We start from the raw sequence: 24092 nt of genomic DNA, 5'->3' as shown, positions 1-24092 counted from the left end.
GTATTGCATTTACGGTATATAGTTTATTTTGGATCTATATTACTTTTATTTTCTTTATGATATACTGTGTTCTGTTTATTCTGGCTCAAGAGCCTTGTCTTTCAAAACTTGGTGAATAATGTTTTCAGTTGGATCATGCTATAATCTCACAATTAAATATAATTTAAGTAATGTCATATATTTTTAATTCCCAATAACTTTTATATTTTTGTCCTAAGTTATCATAGCCTATGCTGTTATTATATTTGTGATAAAAGATTTTATAAAGTTCAAGCTAATTAACTAAAATGGATGACAACTATATTGCTTTTCTGACACGTTGATAACTTAAATATACTGTTAAGTCCTGTGATTTAATTTATGGCTTCAGAATTTACATCACATATGTTAATGGCTTTACAGAAAACAAATGGTATTGTATAACTATATGAGCTAAAGAAGAAAAAGCAAGACACGAAATATATATTAGTTAAAGGCAAGGACTTTGACGGTATGGCTACAGATCTGGATTCATTTATATTGCAATTCTGTGATGTATTAACATTAGTTAATTACTCAAGCTCTTTGATGCTGATATTTCATGGAATTGCTTGAGACTTAAAATGGATACTATACATATAAATATATGCTTAACATAGTGCATAGAGACACTTATAAATATATGCATATAGACACTTAGAGACATATGCATATAGACACATAGAGACACATAAATATATGCATATAGACACTTAGAGACATATGCATATAGACACTTAGAGACATATGCATAAAGACACATAGAGACACTTATAAATATATGCTTAACATAGTGCATAGAGACACAATAAATTTTAACTATTTTATTAAAATCTAAAATATGGCATTCATTCATTTAACTTTGTCCCCATTCCTGTAGGGAGACACCAAGCAGTTAAGAAAGCAGACAAAATATTGTACTGTCATGGAGCTTCCATTTTAAAAAAGATGGATTGATTTTAACTTGATTAAAAAAATCATCCTATAGTACAAGAGTTTTAGTATTTTTCATCTACCCTTAAATATATAGCAACAACATAAAATCCATGTAGTATTGTACACAAGGTCATTGTCTTAGAAATATATCTGCTGATAATAATAATTACTGGAATAGTTTTGCCTTTGTAATCTACATTTTGTTTTGAAGAAATAAGACTATTTACTGAGAGAGAAAAAATGATTTGAGTGAAAGGCAAAATACTGCCATTAAAAAAAAACAGGTTTTATAACAATTGTTTCATAATGTTAGATTACTTAACTGTATATGACTTTGCAGAGTGGTGAAGGGAATTAAATCTTTTAAATCCTGTAAATGAGATGCAATTAAATTCAGTTATAAAGTCCAGATTGTTCAATTTAAAGATTACCTTTATTTTTGTGTGTTGTTCCATAGTGATTTAAGTGAGACTTTCTTGTTAAGTGATTTAAGTGAGGATTTCTAGTTAAATTCTGTACTATTCATGTATATGAATACAATGCTTTTTCTAAATACTTTCTAAGAATGGAAAAATCCTCCTACATCCAGCATCTAGGATTGCTGATATATCCTTGCCCTTTTAATTGTTTCTAAATTCTGGCTAATGACTTGACCAGTAAGCAATAATGGCTTAGGCTCTGAAGACTTGATAAAATTAATTATTCTAAGCAGAAAGCCAATTTTTCTCCCAGTGAAGGGTCTACTTCTTGTAATAGTCATTCTTAGCATGTTCCAACCTTACCAATGATCAAATTAAATGAGAATTGAAATCTCCTGTGATTAAACACAGATTAATCTGTTGAATAAATAGTTACTGAAGTACAGTTGATTTACAATGTTGTATTAATTTCTACTGTACAGCAAAGTGATTTAGTTCATTCTTTTTCATATTCTTTTCCATTATGGTTTATCACAAGGTATTGAATATAGTTCCCTGTGAATTGGCACTTATTAACATCATTGATGGAAATAGCCAATATTTGCTTTTTCAATGATATAAATCAATGTATATTGATTGTATATTGACCTATATTGTTTTCCTTTTTATTCTATAAGTTCCAGTTTATTGTGGTATGCAAAAACTAACTTGTTAATTTAAAAAGACACATTTAGGACTATTAAGCAGTATGAAAACTAGCATGTCTCTGACAGATGTTAAATTTGGTTTTCATCTATCTTTATATACCATTTCTTCTACATAATATGTTAAAAAGTATTCAGATGTTTGTTGCTTATAGATGAAAGCCAGTGACTCAAGTTAAGAATTTTATTGGGTGTATATCACTATGTACAAAGTCAGACTTTTCATTATTTTCAATTTTTAAATGAAAATATTATTTTTCTCTATTTGATTAGGGACCACAAGGAAAACCAGGACTTGGAGGACTCCCTGGTGCTGATGGGCCTCCTGTAAGTAATAGTTACCTGGTCATTAAAATTTCTATATGTTATTTGCAAAAATAGATTTTACATGTGCTTTAGAAGTGATTGTAAGAATTCAGTAATAAAAGCAGTAGAGCCAATAATTAAACATTGATCTCTCTAAAATGCTATTTCATCATGCCACTTCCATATTGCAAACTCTTTAAGGAGCTCCCAGTGGGCTTTGGACCACCCTAGGCCAGAATCTCATATTTTCCTACCACTCACTTTTCTCTTAGCATGCTTTACATTTTCTATTGCTATACCTTTTGTTATGTCCTTTTCTTTTCATAGAAAACACTTTTCCATTCTCTCTTCCTTTTCAAAGAACATGTTTCTTGAGAGTCCAGGTGAAATTCCTCACCTTTTGTAAGTTTCCTCAGACATCTTACATGAAAATTCCTCTGCCTTCAGGGATTTCCTACTTTTCTAGAAATATAGCAGTGTTTATTATATCTTATCACATAGTAATAAATAATGTAATTATGTAATCTCCACAATTGTTATTTTTTTCTCTTCAAACTACTTACTCAGAGCTAGGGTACAAAAATTTTCATTCTGCAACTAGTTGTTTTCATTGAGTATAGTTGTTGTGGAGCTGTATGTTTTTATACAAAATTTAGTGACTCTCGATAACTTGATTACAAACACCATTAGTGTTTATGATGTTGCTATATTTTAAAATATATATCCACATATTTTAGTTGCTTTTTAAAGATGTGTGTATGATTATTTGATCAATATGCAAAATAAAAGTTAGATTGAAACACCTTTATGTAAGACTCTAAATGAGACTGGGGTTGAATTGTTGATGAATAATATGTGTTATGTGCTTTTCCCAAGCTCTCGCTCAAGTATATTATGTGGTTGATGAAACTTATACCCATGCAATATAAACTTACTATGTTTCTTTCCAAATGCCACAGTTTCCAGTGTTATTTAAAGCCATATACACTGATGCAAAATGTGCAATATATTTTGAAACATAAAGAGTAAAACCTCAACAGATGGGAAAAAAGGGAACAATTTCATAATATAAATTACCATTAATATTGCATCTCACCAGTCTATATTTTTGATAAATGTAGGGTCATCCTGGAAAAGAAGGCCAGTCTGGAGAAAAGGGTTCTCTGGTATGTTACAAAGTATCCATTTAAATATTGTCACCTTATCCTCTAGAGAAAATGCCTTACTTTGATCATTTCTACAATATATATATATGTGTGTGTGTGTGTGTGTGTGTATATATATATATATACATCATATTCTTCGATGATCATTTAGGGATATGAATATTGGAAACTAAGTGCCAGAAAATAGTTATTCTCTACCTGTAATATGTCTTTACTTTCAAAAGAATTTTTGCTAGCATTTAGATGTAAATCATGTTTCTATAGTTGCTTTTTATTTAGGGTATTAAAAAAGATGTGTCTTAGATAACTTTTAATTTTGCATTGGCAATTTGATCAATTAGACTAGCATTCTCTGTTTTTTAAAAAATATTCTCATGATAAGAAATAAATCCACATTCTGCCTATGTAATATATGTGGAATAAATGACCATAAGTAATAATAATGAAATTGGACAAGAACTACTGAATATCATTAAAGTGTTTATGTCACTTGAATTTTATTTATACTTATTACTTTCTGATAACCTTTACATAAGAGGAGACTAAATTGTAAGAGCAACGATTAGCAAAATATCTAAATAAAATATCAAAATAAAAGCTTTCAATGTTAATACTATTTTGGATTACAGTAGCAGGGTAAGATCATTTTTATTTAGAGTAGCTAATTTTGGATTCTTATTAAAATAGTCAACATTACTATTGTATAATATATATTATTGTATATTATACATTATTTCCTTTAGGTAGACTAGTGAAATGAAGCCAGCCATGGAAAATATATAATTTTGATCATATTCTTGATGATGTGAATGCAATAAATTTTTTGAACAACCTTTATTGGAGTATAATTGCTTTACAATGGTGTGTTAGTTTCTGCTGTATAACAAAGTGAATCAGTTATACATATACATACATATATCCCCATATCTCTTCCATCTTGCATCTCCCTCCTTCCCAACCTCCCTATCCCAGTCTTCTAGGTGGTCACAAAGCACCGAGCTGATCTCCCTGTGCTATGCGGCTGCTTCCCACTAGCTATCTATTTTACATTTGGTAGTGTATATATGTCCATGCCACTCTCTCACTTTGTCCCAGCTTACCCTTCCCCCTCCCTATGTCCTCAAGTCCATTCTCTACGTCTGTGTCTTTATTCCTGTCCTACCCCTAGGTTCTTCAGAACCTTTTCTTTTTTTTTTTAGATTCCATATATATGTGTTAGCATATGGTATTTATTTTTCTCTTTCTGACTTACTTCACTCTGTATGACAGACTCTAGGTCCATCCACCGCACTACAAATAACTCAATTTCTTTTCTTTTTATGGCTGAGTAATATTCCATTGTATATATGTGCCACATCTTCTTTATCCATTCATCTGTCTATGGACACTTAGGTTGCTTCCATGTCCTGGCTATTGTAAATAGAGCTGCAATGAACATTGTGGTGCATGACTCTTTTTGAATTATGGTTTTCTCAGAGTGTATGCCCAGTAGTGGGATTGCTGGGTCATATGGTAGTTCTATTTTTAGTTTTTTAAGGAACCTCCATACTGTTCTCCATAGTGGCTGTATCAATTTACATTCCCACCAACAGTGCAAGAGGGTTCCCTTTTCTCCACACCCTCTCCAGCATTTATTGTTTGTAGATTTTTTTATGATAGCCATTCTGACTGGTGTGAGGTGATACTTCATTGTAGTTTTGATTTGGAATGTAATAAATTTAATGCTAGTTTTTGGTTAGAAATTATTTATCCTTTTGGCTAGTCTATAATTGTTTATTGTAGACATTGAAAACATCAGATTTTTTCAGGCTTAGAAAAGCAGTTATTAATTATATAATTACTTATATTATTTCACATATTCATAATATTTATCTTACTTTTTGCATGAATATATAAGTTTGGAGTAGGTAAGTCTCGTCACATGATTTGTTCATGATATCTGACTTTAGACACAAATGATAAAGTACCAAAGAAATCTTCACCAGAAGTAGAAAAATACCATGTTCTTATAGATTATTTGGTAAAATTATAGTATGTTGTGAGTGAGGGGCACTTTCAGTGCATTATGTATTTAAATTGCAATGGGTCTTTTTCAGGGTCCTCCTGGTCCACAGGGTCCCATTGGCTACCCTGGTCCCCGAGGAGTAAAGGTAAATATTATTTTTTCCTACATTATTTAATTTCAATGTAAAATATTATAGTTATTTAATCCTTCTAATTTATTCCATAGGGAGCAGATGGTGTCAGAGGTCTCAAGGGCTCTAAAGGTGAAAAGGTAAAACATAATTTATTTAGGTGATTTTAATTGCTATATACCTATTGTATAAAAAATTTAAGTTTATTGAACAGATATTCCATTTCTCAAATATATTGAGTGATTAGTTATGTATCAAACAATGCAAGTCTAATTTTGTACTCTATATCCTGGAAATTTTAGAAGTCTTTTATCCTCAGGTGACGACTACATTATTTAAAAAGAAAAAAAAAAAAGCTATGTCATAAACAGAATCAATCCTGCATCTCTTTTTTTCTTACATGTGTTTAACTTTTCTAAATTATAAGGTTGGCCTTATGATTGGTTTGTTATGCTTGGATTGGATCCAGTTATATGTATAACAGAGGAATGTTTATTCTATTTTTTTCTCTACTAAAATCCCCAAATTTTATAAATTAAAATGAAGTGCAAAATATGAAAGTTAGAAGTAACATGAATCAACTGGGGGAACAGGAAGACTTCATATGTGATACTGCATGCACAACAAAAGCTTTAATAAGAAGGAAATTAAGATTAAAGCCAAGTAAAGGTGGCTGAAAGAATGTACATTCTTTTAAAGAGTGCTTATAGTTTAATTTGATGAAGAAAACAAAATTGAGATTTTTTTCATGTAAATGTTTAACATTAAATGTAGAGCTCCCAAATCCTTCGATGATTGTGTTGAAATGGAATAACATTACTCAGAATCACTATTGCATTAATTCTTACTATATTTCATTTTATAAAACAAAGTTAAATATAAAATGTTGGTAGATTTGGTGAGAAATATATGCAATACACATTTTGATTTCAAGGATAACTGTTTATTCCCACAGTCATAATATTATCAAAAACACCTTGAATAGATTTGATATCAGTAAGGAATAGATAACAAGAAGGGATGGACTTATTATATACATTATATTTTATTTTTCTGAAAAGAATAAATAGGTTACATACTGAGGCACTGTCAAAGTATGCAACTATATTGACAATTCTACTGTGTGAAAAAATGTCATGCATTTTAAATTAACTCAGCTACTTTGATTTGAATCCCAATTCATCTTGGTCATCACAGATGAACTTCAGGGTATAGTGTCTTACTGAGCTAGCACAGTGGTAGTTTGGACAGTGTTGAACTTGTAATTACTTGCAAGTTGCCTATGCAAAAAAATATATTGTCTCAGTTTGGAATTTGGAATCTCAATTTTTATTGGTAATACATTTAAATATCAATTCAAATTGTTTCTCTGGAATTAGTGCCCATGAAGGATTTTTAGGGAGGGCAGTGTTTAAAGGAAAGGCATTTAATTGGGGTGGGAAAGTTGTGAACTTTTTGGAAAGGGGGGTAGTAGCAAATGACAAAGGAAAATAAAATTATAGATGATGAGATATATGAGGAAAAACCTACTCAGGAAAAAATAATATATATTGCTTATATGTAGGAAAACAATTTGAGATTATTGGTTATTTTGTTTTTCTGAGTATATATTATAATTGACCATTTATCTCATAAGAGATGAAGAAGGAAGTTGAAATTATTTTCTTTTATGAATAACAATATTAATTAATTAACCAAAGGTGAAATACCAAGTTAGTACCCTAACTAGAATAAAATTCTCCATTGTTTAGACTCAGATTTGTTCCTTAGAACTTAAGCAACATAATCCAGTTAACCAAGTGGCACAGGTGAATTCCTTTTTTACATGTTTTCTAAAAATCTATCTACTTTTAAAAAATGTTAATTCAGACTTGATAATTTAAGGACTGGAAATCTTAGTAGCTTGAAAGTATTATTTGTTTAAAAAATGTCACTTATTGTAAGGATATTCTTAATAACTTGAGTCATCTAATTTATTTTTAAATTGCAAATGTATTGAAAACAAAGTTTTGACAGAAATATCTTCTAGTCCACTATATGCTCTCTTAAAAAACAAATCTCTCCTGGACAAAATATCCTAAAAACTGTTGCTGATTTTAGACATAAAGTGCAGTATTTTTTTAAACTAAACTTGGCAACTGTGTAATTACCTTTCTCTCTAGGGAGAAAGTATTGAAGACACCAGTCAATAGGAAGTTAAGTGGTCATTTTCAGCTTTTAAGCCTCTGCTATTGCACAATTGCATTAGGTGCAGAGAGAATCCTAATTCCACAAGGCTACTTTGTGGCCAGAAAGCTGAAAACATTATGCTTGTGTCAAAACTTTTAGACCTGTCAGAATTCTTATGTTTAGATAGGATATCAGATTGGATTCCTTTTCCAAGTCTAAGTTTCATATATCCATCATAACCTGATATTTTCTGGACCTTAGCATACCTTACCAAACTAGCACTGAGGCGAGGATGATTCCAAATATACATTCAATAAATGTTTATTAAATATCATGATTTTTAAGGGTCAAAATGTACTAGGCACTGGAGATTCAGAGGTTAATTAAGCATGATTCTTGGTTTTGACCATTTAATAGAAAGAAAGAGACCTATGATCTATTAAGTGCAGGATGTTATCTTATAATGCTAAATGTTCAGTTGGGCACACAGAACAAAGAGGTTAACTTTAAGGGGGAAATATTGAGGTCATGGAAAACTTCATAGCATAATCATGAACTAAATCCTAAAAGAAGAGGAAAGTATCACCAGGTAGACAGAGAAGGTAAAGGATTTGCAGATGTGTGTGTATGTGTAAGTAGTTAACCAATGCAAGAATTACAAATGGAAATACAGGTAATTCAGTTTTTCTAAAATCAGTGTGTTGGATGGAAGTAGAGAGGAGATTTAAGACCAAAGATAAGACTATAGAGGTGAACAAAGCCTAGATCATGGTAGGAAGGAGAGGGGGGATGGCAGCTTATATTCATCATTAGCACTTTGGAACCATTGAAGTATTTTAAAGCAAAACTGACGTGATCAGTTTAATGTTTTGTAGAGCTCATTTGGTAGCAGGATGTGGAAGTGTAGGAACTAATCTTCTCAGCTCTGTTCTCAGACTTGGCCTGACATGCCTTTTTCTCAAACTCTGCAAGTCAATTAGTGCTATTGAATACATGAATGCTTATTCTCCAACTACTAATTAAGGTACCAACTGCCCCCTCAAATCTCCAGATTCACTTCTTGCCTCACCAGAACCAGCACCAGCACAGCACATCATCATCATCATCCTCATGTCTTTCTTTTCTAAACACCCATTCTATTCCACCTGTACCAAAATTAATACAAATTATTGGTAAAACAAAAACTTCAAACTACTCCACAATACTCTGAACAGAGTTATTGCTCAATTAATGCTATTGAATACATGAATGATTATTCCTTAGGAATTAAATTTTTTTTCTTGAAATTAAGAGACAGGAAGGTTATTGATGAAGCTTATTTCTTAAAAGTCTGCATATAGTAAAAATGACAGTAAATATTTTCATAGTCAAAATTTCTCCTCTCTTTGCTAAAGGATGCCCAGTTTTCAGCATCATTTGTTTGTGCATATGATGTGATGATAAGCAATCTCTATTTACATGTTAAGGATAATATTAATTTGCTTATTCTTCACCTGAAGAGAGATTGTAATTAGAGAACAAGTTGAGTCAGAAGACATTTATCTAAAGCATAGGAGACAAAATGAATGATATAAAATTCTTAGTTATATATCAGTAAATTAAAGACATTTTATTTGGTTGTCCAGAGTTATTGTAATCCAAAGTTAATATAGTTAATTAAATTTTTACTTTTTCTTTGTTCAAATAACATAGGATACATTTTGTTATAAGAAAATGGTTATTCCCCCCTATAAGATAGAGAAGATTCAATGGACACATTTGTGAAAACTTTTCTGTTAACTTAGAGGCATTAATTATGGGAAAATGGGAGGATACTGGGGATAAAGGGTTAAAATAGGGAAGAGGAGGTTTCACAACTAAGGTACTTATTTCTCAGAACAATTTTTCCTAATTACCAGTACTCATAATTTGCATAGCCATATTTTAGATTCATAGAAACAATTGATTAAACACTTGTTTTATTACTTATACATTTTAGGGTGAAGATGGTTTTCCAGGATTCAAAGGGGACATGGGTCTTAAAGGTGACAGAGTAAGTAGAAAGAAATTTGCACTAATACATACATTTGTGTGTTTCTTCTTATAATTAAATATTGCAAACACAGGATAAATAAAAATGTACTACCCGTGATATTTTTCACTTCCATTTTTATATGAAGATTAGGTGTTTAATTTTTGTAGAGATAATATAGTATCAGTTGTTTTTTAGATGTTATGTTAAATCTCTATATGTCCCAGAACATCCATAGTTTTATATATATATATATACATAATATATAGTATATTATATATATGGTATTATTGTTTACAGATATTTTCTAAAATGATGATCAAATTGTTTTATATAATTAATTCAATAGATTTGTTTTAAATTTTGTTCACACATAGTGAGCTATGCTGCCTGGAAACTGTATCTGCAACTTTTATGAATGTTCACTATATAGTTGTCTTGAATTTTTGAATGTAGAAATAGTACACTGTTTTTCTGTTAATGAGTACCTTGAAAACAAAATTGTGTCACCTAAAATAAATTAAATTTTATTGGGAAGATTTATTTTATAACTAGTATAATAGTATCTAATAAATTTAAGCAAAAAAGGATACTATAGAATATTGATTTTCCTAAAATGCACAGAAAGCCTGTGTCCGGGATAGGGGCAATAACTTACACATCCCAGTTCCTAATACCTTAAATGCGAAAGCCAAGTTTAAAACAGAGACATTTTTCTTGTGTTCCAAACGGTGATTTCTAAAGTCGCTATCATCTGGGAGGAGCAATTATTTTCCCTATTACCCTGATAGGTTCTCAGGCTGGTGCCCTGTAAAATTAGACTGACAGATGAACAAGAGAAAAGTAAACGGAAGTTTGCTAGCATATGTATCATGATTATACATGGGAACACTCAGTGACGAGTAACTAAATAGAGTGGTTACAACTGGGGCTTGTATAGCATTTTAGCAAAGGAACAATAAATTTTGAGCAGGAAAAGGACTTCGAATTTCTAATACTGTAAATTGTGGGAAGGCAGATATATGGGAAACTAATGGTATATAAAGGCTAGTTGTAAAGTTTGTTGCATAGGTAGATTCCACTGGTACCTGCTTCTGACTCTGGACTGGTAAGTGTCTAGTTATCACTACTGATTAATTTTTGTCCTTTCTAGTAGAGAGGGGAGGAAAGACACCTTTGCAAATTTGTGCCTTGCTTTTAAGCAGGTATGGGGTGGGTAGAGAACCTTTTTTTGTATCTGCTTTTTTTCAATTGCCTTCAGTTCAAAATAATCCTTATGCCACAGTGGCATATTTTGGTGTAGCATATTCAGCCAACCTACGGTGTCTAATTTTGATTCTTATTTATTTTTTTCTGTCTCTCTTTCTGCAACACAATGTATTAAAATTAATTTAATGTAGGGCTTCTGTAGTTTTTCAACTTTCAGACAGCATTGAGTAGTTTATTTATTAATTGAAAGATTGATGAAATCAAATACTTTCAAGCCTCTTTGTCATATGTAATATGTGAGTAAACAAACCAAGAGTTGAAGAATATAAGTTTTTGATAGACTATAATTTCTGCCATTCAGTCTCCAAGATATTTTAAATTACAAGAATGTTGTTACTCTGTGTTTCAGGGGGAAGTTGGTCAAGTAGGTCCAAGAGGAGAAGATGGCCCTGAAGGCCCCAAAGGTCGAGCAGGTCCGACCGGAGACCCTGGTCCTGCTGGTCAAGCAGGAGAGAAGGTTAGGGAGCAACTTTAAATTCACAGGTCCTCTTGTAGATGATGCTTCACTGTGATTTTAGGGTGTTTTTAATCACCTGTGATGTAAATCTAGAGGGTTTTATTGAATTTCAATTTTTTGAATTTCAGTTTCATATCCATATTACTACTTAGAAGTATAATCATGAGACGGGCACATTTATCCTCTTTCACGCTTCCTTATTTTCTAGTCCCTTCTGCTTCCATTGGCCATGTAGAATCAACCACTCTTAATGCTGTTCTATATTAAAAGTGCAGAATTTGAGCGTGATTAATGAAGGCTGAAAGAACCAATCAAAGATGGTCTACTTATTATTTTTGAACAACTTGAATCATCTTTGGCCCTCAAACCAAAATGTCCTTTTTCCACTCTTTCCACATTAACATATATTTTTACAGGATAAATGTTTTAAAAACTACTGATGTTCAGGCCAAAGTTGAAAAGGTTTTAATTTTAATCTGGGGTTAACTCAAGCATCACTATGTTTTAAAATATCCCCAGATAATATTAATATTAATTGCTTTAAGAGCCACTGGGCTATATGCATAATGTCAAAAAATATTTGCAATCATTATACTTACATTTAGATAGGATATTAGGCAACATTAAAATTATACCTTCGTAGAATATTTAGTGATATTGTAAACGTCTTATAATGAACCTGAAGTTAAATTAAGACAAAACTAGAAATATCTATGACAAATGCTTTCTGATTATATACACTGAAGGAAAATATAAATAATAATCTCTAGGTGATATAAATCAAATGATTTCCATTTTTTTTGTAAATATGACTATTCTCCAATTTTTATAGTGGGCATGCCATTATTCTATAAATATGGAAATTCCATGCTATGTAAGAAAATTGTCATCTCTGCCCCTTACCATCCTATCCCAGAAGGAAAATATATAAGGATTATATAAGAATTGTGACTAGACAAATAAAAAATCATTTCCTCATGTCATTATGAGTCATCTGATATAGTAGTTCTTCTACAGTTTCATACTCTCAGTTGTGGTTTGTAAACTGATTAATAATGTCATTGTGTTTAGGCAATGGAGGGAAAAGATAGGATTGGGGAAATAAGGGCTTACAAGGCCTACGACCCTTCTACTTAAAGTGCTCACTTGCCAATAGTTAACGATACTCTAGGACCTTCCTCTTTTCTCAACCCCACTATATTCTGTGTAAACGGTCCCACAAACCATTCTGAGGCATCAGGACTTTACCCCGCAGTGCTTCAGCTTTCACCTTTCATTAGAATTTTCCCTTTTATTGAAGTTGCTTATCACCACACTGAAAATACAAAGAAATTTTCTGTCTGGATTTATTTTTAAATGACTCTAAAATGAATGAATTTACATTCTAATGTAGTATTAGCATAGACTACAAAAGTTTTCTGATAATAATTAGAGAATTTCATTAACCTTGAAATCAGTAGCATAAAACAAGCTGTGATAACTTACTCTGTCCAAGGGGACATCATTATAAGTATGCTTCTTAAGGCTTGTTTGAATGTTTTCCATCTGAAGACTGCTTACCTATGCAGTGTTGATCATGAATCAGACAACTGTTTAGTTCAACCTATAATAACAAGGTCATAAACTATATTCCTAATTTCTTGCCTTGCTTCATCCAGTAAAATATTTATTTTTTCATAAAATCCTGCTCATCTATTAATGTTATATATATAGTAATTTGAACTTGTTTGTTTTTATTCTTATTTCATTTAAATGCACATGGGAAATAATGATACTGTGTGTCTGTTAATGTTTAAGACTTTGATAAATAATATTTTATATATGAAATGTGCTTTCATAAGATCTTAAGGAAAATGTCACAGTAAAATTCCACAAACATTTTATTCAATTCATTTATTTTAATTTTATTTTCTCTCTACTCATGTTTTTAATTTAATGCTTTGCTCAAGGGGCCAATTTTGTTAGTTTAGCATTTTAAACCTCTTAGGATTTGTTATACATCTTTGGGCTTCACTGTAATTTATCATGTTTCAGCACTATCAGATTGAGAGGTAACCTCATTGCACTGGAAGAAAATAGCTGCATATTCAAGTTCCCACCTGTAGGAATTAATACTCCACAAAAATCATTATTTAGCTATATCTGTCACCATTTGGTATTTATTAACCCAATTTATTCAGACATTTGAATAAAAGAAGAAACTTTGCTTGAAAATCAGGTTCAGGGCTTCCCTGGTGGCGCAGTGGTTGAGAGTCCACCTGCCGATGCAGGGGACACAGGTTCGTGCCCCCGTCCGGGAAGATCCCACATGCTGTGGAGCGGCTGTGCCCGTGAGCCATGGCCGCTGAGCCTGCGTGTCCGGAGCCTGTGCTCTATAACGGGAGAGGCCACAACAGTGAGAGGCCCGCATACCACAAAAAAAAAAAAAAAAATCAGGTTCAAATTTCTTAGTATAGTTATTTAAACTTTCCTTACTTACCAAAAAAAAAATGTTAACTTATGATTGCTTGCTTTATATTTACAGTGAGAAATGAAATAATTTTATCAAATAGATTACCTTTAGTTGGAATGGTAAGATCTACTTGCAGTTCTAACTACATCCATTAATTTTAAATAGTATTTAATGTTCATAAATCTTAGGTGATTTCTTAGCATATTCTTTAGCTCACAAACAGTCCTAGAATTCTTTTTACTCAGTGTTCTATGTCACTAAAGAAGGCACTGTCACTTAGACAACAGAGGTTAAGTTAGTGAACATTATAGCATTAGCAACATTTTTTTCCCTATTCAAATTAAGAAATATAATGAAAGTAAAGAATAGCAAAAACTTGCAAATCTTCCTTTCAAATGTGCAAATATGTGGTTCTAACTTCTAGAAAAATGACTAAAAGCATCATTTAAACTTAATTCATCTTAGAATTGATTATTATTATTATTATTATTTTAACTTTAGGGGAAACTTGGTGTTCCAGGATTACCGGGATATCCAGGAAGACAAGGTCCAAAGGTAAAATAATTAGCTTGATTTTTACAGTTTATCAGCCTTTTGTAGATACACTTAAAATTAATCATCTATGGTTACCCTTCAGTTTGTAATATAGAGATGATGAATCCTTAAAATATAATCTTATAAGGGAAAGTCAGAGGCAGTGTGGGCACCTGGAGTGCAGAGAGTTCAGAGATCTTAGGTGATTTTGGATTGGAGTATTTTAGAGACAGACTCATGAAAGGAAGGCACAGTCAGCCACTTCCTTGTAAGTGGAATAAGGACTATTCCAGGGCAGTATATTAATATATATAGAAGCTTTAAGTAGATGACAGGTGATGGATAATAGCTTTTGATTTCCTTTCTGGTACCCTGAAGGTTTGAATGACCACTTACATTTTTTTTAAAGGAAGAATGACTCTTCTTTCATCCTCTTTATTTTCCCTCATTTCCACAGAACTTGTTTCCTAGGGCTACTGTAACAAATCACCACAAACTTGGTGACTTAAAACAATGGAAACTGACTTTGTTACAGTTCTAGAGGCCAGAAGTCTAAAATCGAGGTGTCAGCAGGCCCATGCTCCCTCCAAAAGTCCTGTGGGAGAATCTGTCCTTGCCCCTTCCATCTTCTGGTGGCCCCAGGCACTTTTTGGCTTGTGTGCAATCTCCGACCCCTTCTCCACACGGATTTTTTTCTGTGTCTGTATCTTCTCTTCTTATAAAGACACTTGTCATTGGATTTAAAGACCACTTGGATAATTCAGGATATTCTCATTTCAAGATCCTTAACTTAATCACATCTACAAAGACCCCTTTTTCCAAATAAAGTAATATTTGCAGATTCTAGAACACTTGGATATTAGATATATCTTTTGCAGGGGCACCATTCAACCCATGCACTCAATGCACTCAAATTCTACTTTTGACTATTTGAAATATACATATTTTAAGCAAAAAGAAGTTTTAAAAATACATGTTTACTTTGGTGTACTAATTTTCCTCGAGCTAATTATAAAACTTTGCTAAGGCTGCATTTGATGTATTGACTAGTTACATTAAACGGTTAAATGATTTAATATGTAAATTTTGGTTCTTAATATTAAGGTAATTATATGCACATGAGATTATCTATCTATTTATCTATTATTTATCTACCTATATCTTTGTCATCTATCTATCCCTGTTTGATCCATTCAGGCTAGACAGGTTTAGTATATAAGAATACATCCTGGGGGGTTTCCCTGGTGGCGCAGTGGTTGGGACTCTGCCTGCTGATGCAGGGGACACGGGCTCGTGCCCCGGTCCGGGAGGATCCCAAGTGCCGCGGAGCGGCTGGGCCCGTGAGCCATGGCCGCTGGGCCTGCGCATCCGGAGCCTGTGCTCGACAACGGGAGAGGCCGCAGCAGTGAGGGGCCCATGTGCCGCAAAAAAAAATAAATAAATAAAAAGGATACATCCTGGGCTTCCCTGGTTGCGCAGTGGTTGAGAGCCCTCCTGGCGATTCAGGGGACACGGGTTCGTTCCCCGGTCCGGAAAGATCCCACATGCCGCGGAGCGGCTAGGCCCGTGAGCCATGGCCGCTGACCCTGCGCATCCAGAGCCTGTGCTCCTCAACGGGAGAGGCCACAACAGTGAGAGGCCCGCGTACTGCGCAAAAAAAAAAAAAAAAAGAAAGAAAACATCCTGGCTGGGGATAATAATCCCCAAATATATATTTATTAATAAGTTTCACAGATAAACAATGAGAGACAAAAATATCCTCCCTCCTGACTAATGTGAACTGCATGAACTTGTGACTCATCATAATGTGGCAACGGTATTTTAGGCTTGCTATGTGGTTTTGTCCTATAATATTTCACTGAATTTCTAGAATATATTTCCTGTATGCTAGGAGGTAATTGAGCCTTTCTAAAATAAGATTCATTTAATCTATGATTTTAAAATAATGCAAGCATCATTTATATGTTTCTGCCTACATTTAGAACACTGATTAATAATTTTTACCTTTTAAATACTGTCTCTAATACATTGTCCTGTCACCTAGTTACCTGCCTTTCAAATGTCAAGCATTTTAACAAGTGCTTTGAGTAAAAGAAGATATTTACTTCATAACCCACAACTTTAAACTATTCGTAGATTATTTGGTAAATTTTTTATCTAATTACTAAATTGAATTGCAATGTGGTAGTGTTTAGATTCAAAAGTGGAAAACTTTTTTTACATGTTACATGAATGAGTACAATTTTCTATTAAGTGTTTATTTGACATTTTTATCTTTTTCTGTTTTTCCTAAGTCAATCCCCTATTCAATATTCATTGACTTATTTTTATTTACAAGATGGGCCAGAATGACTAGAGAGAAATATTTCTTCCTAGAGGAATCAAACATTTTATTTTTACCCTTTAACCTAAATGTCTGAAATTTTGGTCTTTATTTTTTTCTATTACTTTTCTTCATAACTTTTTTCTATGGTCAAAAACATTTATGTTTCTCAGTTCTAAAACAAAAAAATGATGGATGCATCAAAGATCAAAGATAGTTTCATATTTTTTCCTATGTGGAAGCCAATGAATTTTGAATAGATTTAAGTCATTTTGTACTAAAAATGAAATTCGGCTGCTAATCCCCTTCAAGCAATTTAAGGACTATAATTAGGCAATATAATTTATCCAATATCTTACTAGTAATATAAACCATACTGAGTATTTAAAAGATGCACTGCCATATGCACTATAAAATGATAGCTATTTCAAAAAGTAAAATCTATTTTAAGGTAGGATTCATTTATATTTAAAACAATTTAAAATAATTTTGAAATTTTCAGTTCACTGAAAGAGCCAATTTCACTATTAACCTTTTACTTTTTGGCCTTTTGTTGGCTGTTTATTTTTTCCATTTAAAAGCAGATAACATCTTTTCATGGAAACTGTATATTTTGGTGATAATTTTTATGTGAGAAAAGAAGAAGAATATGCCCATATATTACAAACTGTTTAGTTGGTGGATTGGACATTTTTGCCTATTTCCCATAAATTTCTAAGAGCAGAAACCATGTAAGAAAATAAATTTATTAAACGTGAAATTGATGCATAAGAGCAATTTATTTGAATGGAGTCTCTATAAATGTGTTTGTGTTCTACTCAGGACAGATGAATATTTGTCCTCAAATTGAATTTGATAGAAGTGAATTACTTTCATATTGGATTATAGTCACTTGTCAAATTCCTAGAGTAGTCACATAGTAATATTCTACCAGGTATAACTATCTGATTCTCTCTCGAGAAAGAGAAAAGGCTTTGAAAACCCTTCAAAAAATGTCATTTGCAGACATTTTCCCCCATTGTGTATTACATGTCCTAAAAATTGTTCTCAGGTTGATCACATAGTGGTCTCTATAAGCATGAATTAGAATATATTGCTAAACAGGTCCTAAAATGAAGTTTAGCAGCTCATACTAAGTTTTGTCCATCAAATCCCATAAGGCTTCGTATAAAATTTTCCTGACTTGTGGAGGAAATATAAATTATGACATCCATTCTGTATGTATCACCTGGGGAAATTGCAGGGTCCAGGAATGCAATGCCAGAGAGTCTGTCTCAGTATGTCTGCAGTGGGATTTGACAGTCCACACTTTTAGCAGTCACTCCAGATTATTCTGATACAGAGGAAGCATTTATCACTTGGAGAAAGATTACTTTAAGTTAGTTCAATCCAAGTGAGTGTAAACTGAAATAGACTCACAGGCATAGAAAATAAACTTATGGTTACCAAAGGTGAAACGGAGAGGGAGGGATAAATCAGGAGTTTGGGATTAAGAGGTACACACTACTACATGTAAAATAGATAAACAACAAGAACCTACTGTATAGCACAGGGAACTATGTTCAATATCGTGTAAAAACCTGTAATGAAAAGAATCTGAATAAAGAATACAGATATACATATGTGTAACTGATTCACTTTATACCTGAAACTAATACAACATTGTAAATCAAAAGCAAACAAACAAACAAAACAAAACACAAAGATGTATTCAAGTCAAAGAAGGCTTTGTTACATCTTCCTCAATGCATGGGGAAGTGTGTAAAATCTGCATGTCTACTACTCTTTGCTAGACATTTTACACATTATTGCATTTAATCCATGCACTGGTTGGAATAGGAAAATAGTGTTTGGAAGCCCCCCCAGCCCACCCCTCCCAGGGTCTCATAGTTATTGGTATGTTGAGGAGCAAGGATTGAACCCTAATCTGCTCTATTTCATGATACAATGACAAGGCAAACCAATCACAGTCATGTTCAAAGAGATCTCTCAGCAGATGAAAATCTGGACATAGGTACATAGGTACAAGGTTACGTATTCCATTTGTAAAATGTAGCTGCTTGTGGATTAAATTACATAATGCTTTTACAGTGCTTATTACATCTTTAAATAATCATTACTTATTGTTAGCTATCGTTATCATTTTTATACCTTGCTTTCCTTTATTCCAATTTCCTATAAATTTCAAAGTACCTGTAAGATGCAGATGATTGCTCTCATTTTGTAGAAGAAAAAACTGTACTCATTATTATACTATAGTAATGTATCCAATTACTTAAGTGAATGCGTGACAAACATAAGTCTTGAATTTATGTCTTCAGAATCCCACAAACAGATTCTAATGCTGAACTGTCTGACTTAGTCTCAGTTAGATCTAACCACATTCAAACATCAAACAGAAAAGATGGAAGAAGATTTTTAGTCTTTATGGTTTGACCCAGTCCTAAAGGTGTAAAATACTCAACTAAAAAGTGATAAGTATAAGAATACAATAATGTTAATTCAGGAAAAATACTTTATAAAATTCCTATTTTAATATTTGATTATTCATGCTTGTGAAAAATAAATTTTTTTTCAGAGTTGAAGCAAGTATGTAGAATTATGTCAAAAATTTATTTAAAAATTTATTTTATATGAAATGCCCTTGACTTGCTGTTTACTAATATGAGAAATGATATATTTGATTAATTAATTTCCTTAAAGTTAAAAACTAAAATGTTTTATCAATTCATGTTTTCAATGCTTCCAGGATTTCAGGTGTCACTGTAAGTTCATTTTTAAATACATAAATGGAGGTTGTATGGTATCTTAAATTATATTTTTGATTTGAATGCTACCAGCTTGTAAGAATCATTGTGTTCCAAAAGACTTTCAGCTTGTGGCTAAAAATGTTAGTTACTGTACTCATTGTTTATTATTTTTATTTTTGTAGGGTTCCACTGGATTTCCTGGGTTTCCAGGTGCCAATGGAGAGAAAGGTGCCCGGGTATGATATACAAGTATATTGTTCTGGACTATCTAATATAAATGTTCTTACATGAGTACCTATCTCTCAGCACCAGACTCACAATTTACTGTGATATACTGCGTATTGAAACTGTTTGAACTGTCTTTGGCAGGGTGTAGCTGGCAAACCAGGCCCTCGGGGTCAGCGTGGTCCAACGGTAAGTACCTTGATTTAAAATATGATTTTCATTTTTCATCTAACTCTCCTATTTTCTTCAAAAATAAAAACTGATCCCATGCCTTTAGATCTACTTGGAACTAGATCAATTTCATCTTTGCTCTTATGTGCAGGGTCCTCGAGGTTCAAGAGGTGCGAGAGGTCCCACTGGGAAACCTGGTCCAAAGGTATCATCAGCACTTGTTCCATTTGGGCTTTCCTGTAAGTTCCTCTTCTAGAGGATGGATGTTAACAGAAGGAATCTAAACTGATTTTTTCCGGTTTTTGTGTTGTTGTTGCCAGGGCACTTCAGGCGGTGATGGCCCTCCTGGCCCTCCTGGTGAAAGAGTAAGTATGATACAGTCATATCATATAAAGTAAATATTAGTATGCTGCAAATGTTTAAATTTCTGGGAAAAGTTACAGTTACATGTTTCTGCAAATACATGTACACAGTCATCCATAAAATCTAGTCAGAGTTTAAAAAATTCCTATTCTTTAATTTACTTTCCTACAAAAAGCTTAATCAGTTATGTGCTATTAATTTTGTTATAGAAATGAGAGAAATTATATGTCTAATTGGCCTATGATATCAACTTTTAAACAAAAATAATTGTTTTCTTTTAAATACACATGTAACACCTATGCCTTCTCCTCCACTCTTCTTGCTTTCCATACTGATACTCACTTTGTTCCTGGAGCTGGCAGCAGCTTTATGCTGCTAAAATGCAAGCTACCAGTAGCCATTAAGTCACAATCAATATACATTCAAATCAAGATAAAACATCTATTCCAGTAAATAGGAAATCTATTTAGTAATTTGATTTTCAATTGGTATAAAATAAAGCTAAATATACATAAGTAAGCATGCCCTTTATTTGTTTGGTTGGGTTTTTTTTTTTTGGCAAAATATAGCATTTTTTGTAGCCAGATTTTTTAAAAGCTATCCTCTTGATAGTAAATTTATTAACTTTATTTTTTATTTAAGTATAAATAAATCCTAACCTAATTGTATTACTTAAGAAATTTTATTTATACTATGTTCCATTTTATATATATTCCTTTTAGGAATATAATTATCATGTTCTGGTCATATAAAGGATTATCTTTCACCATCCTTTTGCTGCGACCAAGATAGTCTTTGTAATAGGGTCTACTTTATGCCTTTTAAAGATATGTAAATCTAAGTGTTGAATAATATAGTTAATTAAGCATCAAGTCAAGAGCAATATTATAAATGTATATTTGGATTTAATGTTAATGAGAATAATTATATAATAATGTTCTTTTCATCTTATCTACAAAAGAAGTTTATACATGAGTAAAATGATAGTGACATCCTCAGAAATAAATACGTTTTAAATATAGAGATTAGCTAAAGGTATCCTCTATGGTCTTTTTGAGATAGTCATTTTTTTCTTTTAATTTTGTATGTCTGTAGAGTCAGAACATTTATAGAATCAATTTTAAAAATAATTTTTCTTTTTGGGGGCTGTGGACTTGAAATATCCTCCATTTATGGATGTTTGTACCCAGTGTTTAAAGTAGATTATCTACAGGGTTCCTGATACATCCATGTTCTATTCATTTTTAATATGAATTCTAAATATTTACAGTGTTCTTCAGCTAAGACCATTGATGTGATGTGCAGTTTTGAGTAGTGAATAGTGTGGAAGATCATCCATTTTGCTTTTAAATTACCATAGACTATCTTGTTGTAATGCAATAGTTCTCCCATTATGTTAAAGAAGCTGTATTTTATATTGTTCTTTATCTGTGGAAATAAACTGCAATGTATAAAGATGTGCCTTATAAGATATATTCTTAAATTTCCCCACTGCTTTTTCTCTTCAGGGTCCTCAAGGACCTCAAGGTCCAGTTGGATTCCCTGGACCAAAAGGCCCACCTGTAAGTGTCATGGTTTTTCTTTCTCTTTCTTCATTTGACAGTGTTTTCAAATTTTGAAAGTCATAGCTTTTATATTAAATAATATCTAGGTACAAATATGAGTAAAAATTCCTATAAAAACAAAATTGTGCTTAATAATGCCAGAGTATGTATTTTCAGCCTATGAAGTTTATCAAATGTTTCTGAATCTAATTTAAATATATCTTACTAAATATTCCTTCAAAGTATATCAAAACTAGAACAACATGAATATTATTCTCTCAACTACTCTTCTACTGCAATGGTTTTTTTTTTTGGTTTTGTTTTGTTTTGTTTTTTTTGTTTTTTTTTGTGGTATGTGGGCCTCTCACTGTTGTGGCCTCTCCCGTTGCGGAGCATAGGCTCCGGACACGCAGGCTCAGTGACCATGGCTCACAGGCCCAGCCACTCCACGGCATGTTGGATCTTCCTGGACCAGGCCATGAACCCATGACCCTGCACCGGCAGGCGTACCCTCAACCACTGCACCACCAGGGAAGCCCTGCAATGAGTATTATTGACAGCATTAAAAATCATTACTGAATCTTAAATATTTGGTATATCAATTTCTTTTTTAGCTTCCATTATCCAATGTATCCTTCTTCAAAATGTCACTTCCTAAACATCCTCCAACATTCTGACATTACTTATATCACATTGAGATCTGTTTATTTGTATTTACTATTTTTGCCTCTATAATGTATTTTTCTTAGAAAATGTAATGATAACCCTTCCTGAATCATTTCCTTTTTATAAAATTTGTTTAGAACCACAGTCTGTAGAATATCTCCATCAAATATTTTCACAAAGTTAATTGAAATCTTTTACTTTCACACAAATATTTGTGGGAGTATAGGACATGCTCAGTGCTCAGCTGCTTTTTTCTCTCTCTCTCTTTTTTCTGGCAACCTATTCAGTTTATTTATGAGTTAGAATCAACTTACTGTCTTAGTCCATACCGGCTGCTATAACAAAAAAGCACAGATTGTGTAGTGTATAAACAGTAGAATCTACTTGTTAGAGTTCTGAAGGCTGGAAGTCCAAGATCCTCATCCCAGAATGGTGAGGTGAAGACCCTCTTTCAGGTAGCAGACTTTTCACTGTCTACTCTCTGGATCCTCTTTTATAAGCCACTAGTTCCATTCATTAAGGTTCCATGAAGGTGGCATAAGCACTGCCCAAAAGTCCCATCTACTAATAACATCACCTTCGAGGGTTAGGATTTCAACATCTGAATTTCAAGGAGACACAGACTTTCAAACCATAGCACCCACCTGTCTAAGGAAATTGTTCTCACAGTGTGGTCCCTGGACCAGAAGATCAGCAGTACTTGCAATTTATTAGAAATGCAACGTCTTGTCTCCACCTCACTCACCTAATCAGAACTCTAGGAGGGGCCCAGTCTGTGTCTTAATGAACTCTCTAGATAGTTCTGATGCATGCTAATGTTTGTGAACCACTGTTCTAGTCCAGAGTAGACAATGCTATTCAAACTTTAATGTGAATGTAAATCATGCTGGTATTTTTTAAAAAATGTAGATTTTAACTCAGTAGGTCTGGGATGGGTCTTGAGACTTGACGTTACTGGCAAATGTCTAGATGATGCCAATGCCAGTGGTCAATGGACCGTACTTTGAATAGCAAAGTTCAAAAAAGTTTTGGCTGAGAATAAGACCAACATAGTTTGAATATTATCTATGCTGTAGGAAACTAAGTATAGTTAAAATTTGCAGTTAGTGATTTGAGAACCAAATGTTTTCTCAATGTAATAATACCAATAACTAACTCCTAGTGGCAGTTTTACTCACATCCTGGTTATTTTCACTTAGTGGCACATTGATATAGATTTTTGGCTGAATATTTTAAACTGATTTTTGAACTGAATCTTTTTTTAAAACTTTTATTGGAGAATAGTTGATTTACAATGTTGTGTTAGTTTCAGGTGTACAGCAAAGTGAATCAGTTATACATATACATATATCCAATCTTTTTTAGATTCTTTTCCCATATAGACCATTACTGAGTATTGAGTAGAGTTCCCTGTGCTATATAGTAAGTGCTCATTAGTTATCTATTTTATGTATAGTAGTGTGTATATGTCAAT

General features: G+C 32.6%; 1 protein-coding gene across 1 annotated transcript in view; it reads left to right on the top strand.

The window, feature by feature from the left end:
• The window catches only part of COL11A1 (collagen type XI alpha 1 chain), a 196683-nt gene that overhangs the window by 94520 nt on the left and 78071 nt on the right, over nt 1-24092 (top strand). Inside the window, exons 26-37 of the mRNA XM_032619652.1 lie at nt 2351-2404; nt 3505-3549; nt 5646-5699; nt 5780-5824; nt 9832-9885; nt 11483-11590; nt 14544-14597; nt 19832-19885; nt 20019-20063; nt 20197-20250; nt 20366-20410; nt 21917-21970. Of these exons, the coding sequence (XP_032475543.1) occupies nt 2351-2404; nt 3505-3549; nt 5646-5699; nt 5780-5824; nt 9832-9885; nt 11483-11590; nt 14544-14597; nt 19832-19885; nt 20019-20063; nt 20197-20250; nt 20366-20410; nt 21917-21970 (666 nt within the window). The remainder of the gene's footprint in view (nt 1-2350; nt 2405-3504; nt 3550-5645; nt 5700-5779; nt 5825-9831; nt 9886-11482; nt 11591-14543; nt 14598-19831; nt 19886-20018; nt 20064-20196; nt 20251-20365; nt 20411-21916; nt 21971-24092) is intronic.

Source organism: Phocoena sinus, chromosome 1 (assembly GCF_008692025.1).
Source record: "Phocoena sinus isolate mPhoSin1 chromosome 1, mPhoSin1.pri, whole genome shotgun sequence".
Taxonomy (NCBI): domain Eukaryota; kingdom Metazoa; phylum Chordata; class Mammalia; order Artiodactyla; family Phocoenidae; genus Phocoena; species Phocoena sinus.
Note: the sequence above shows the minus strand (reverse complement) of the source record. Positions and strands in the feature narration are given on the sequence as shown.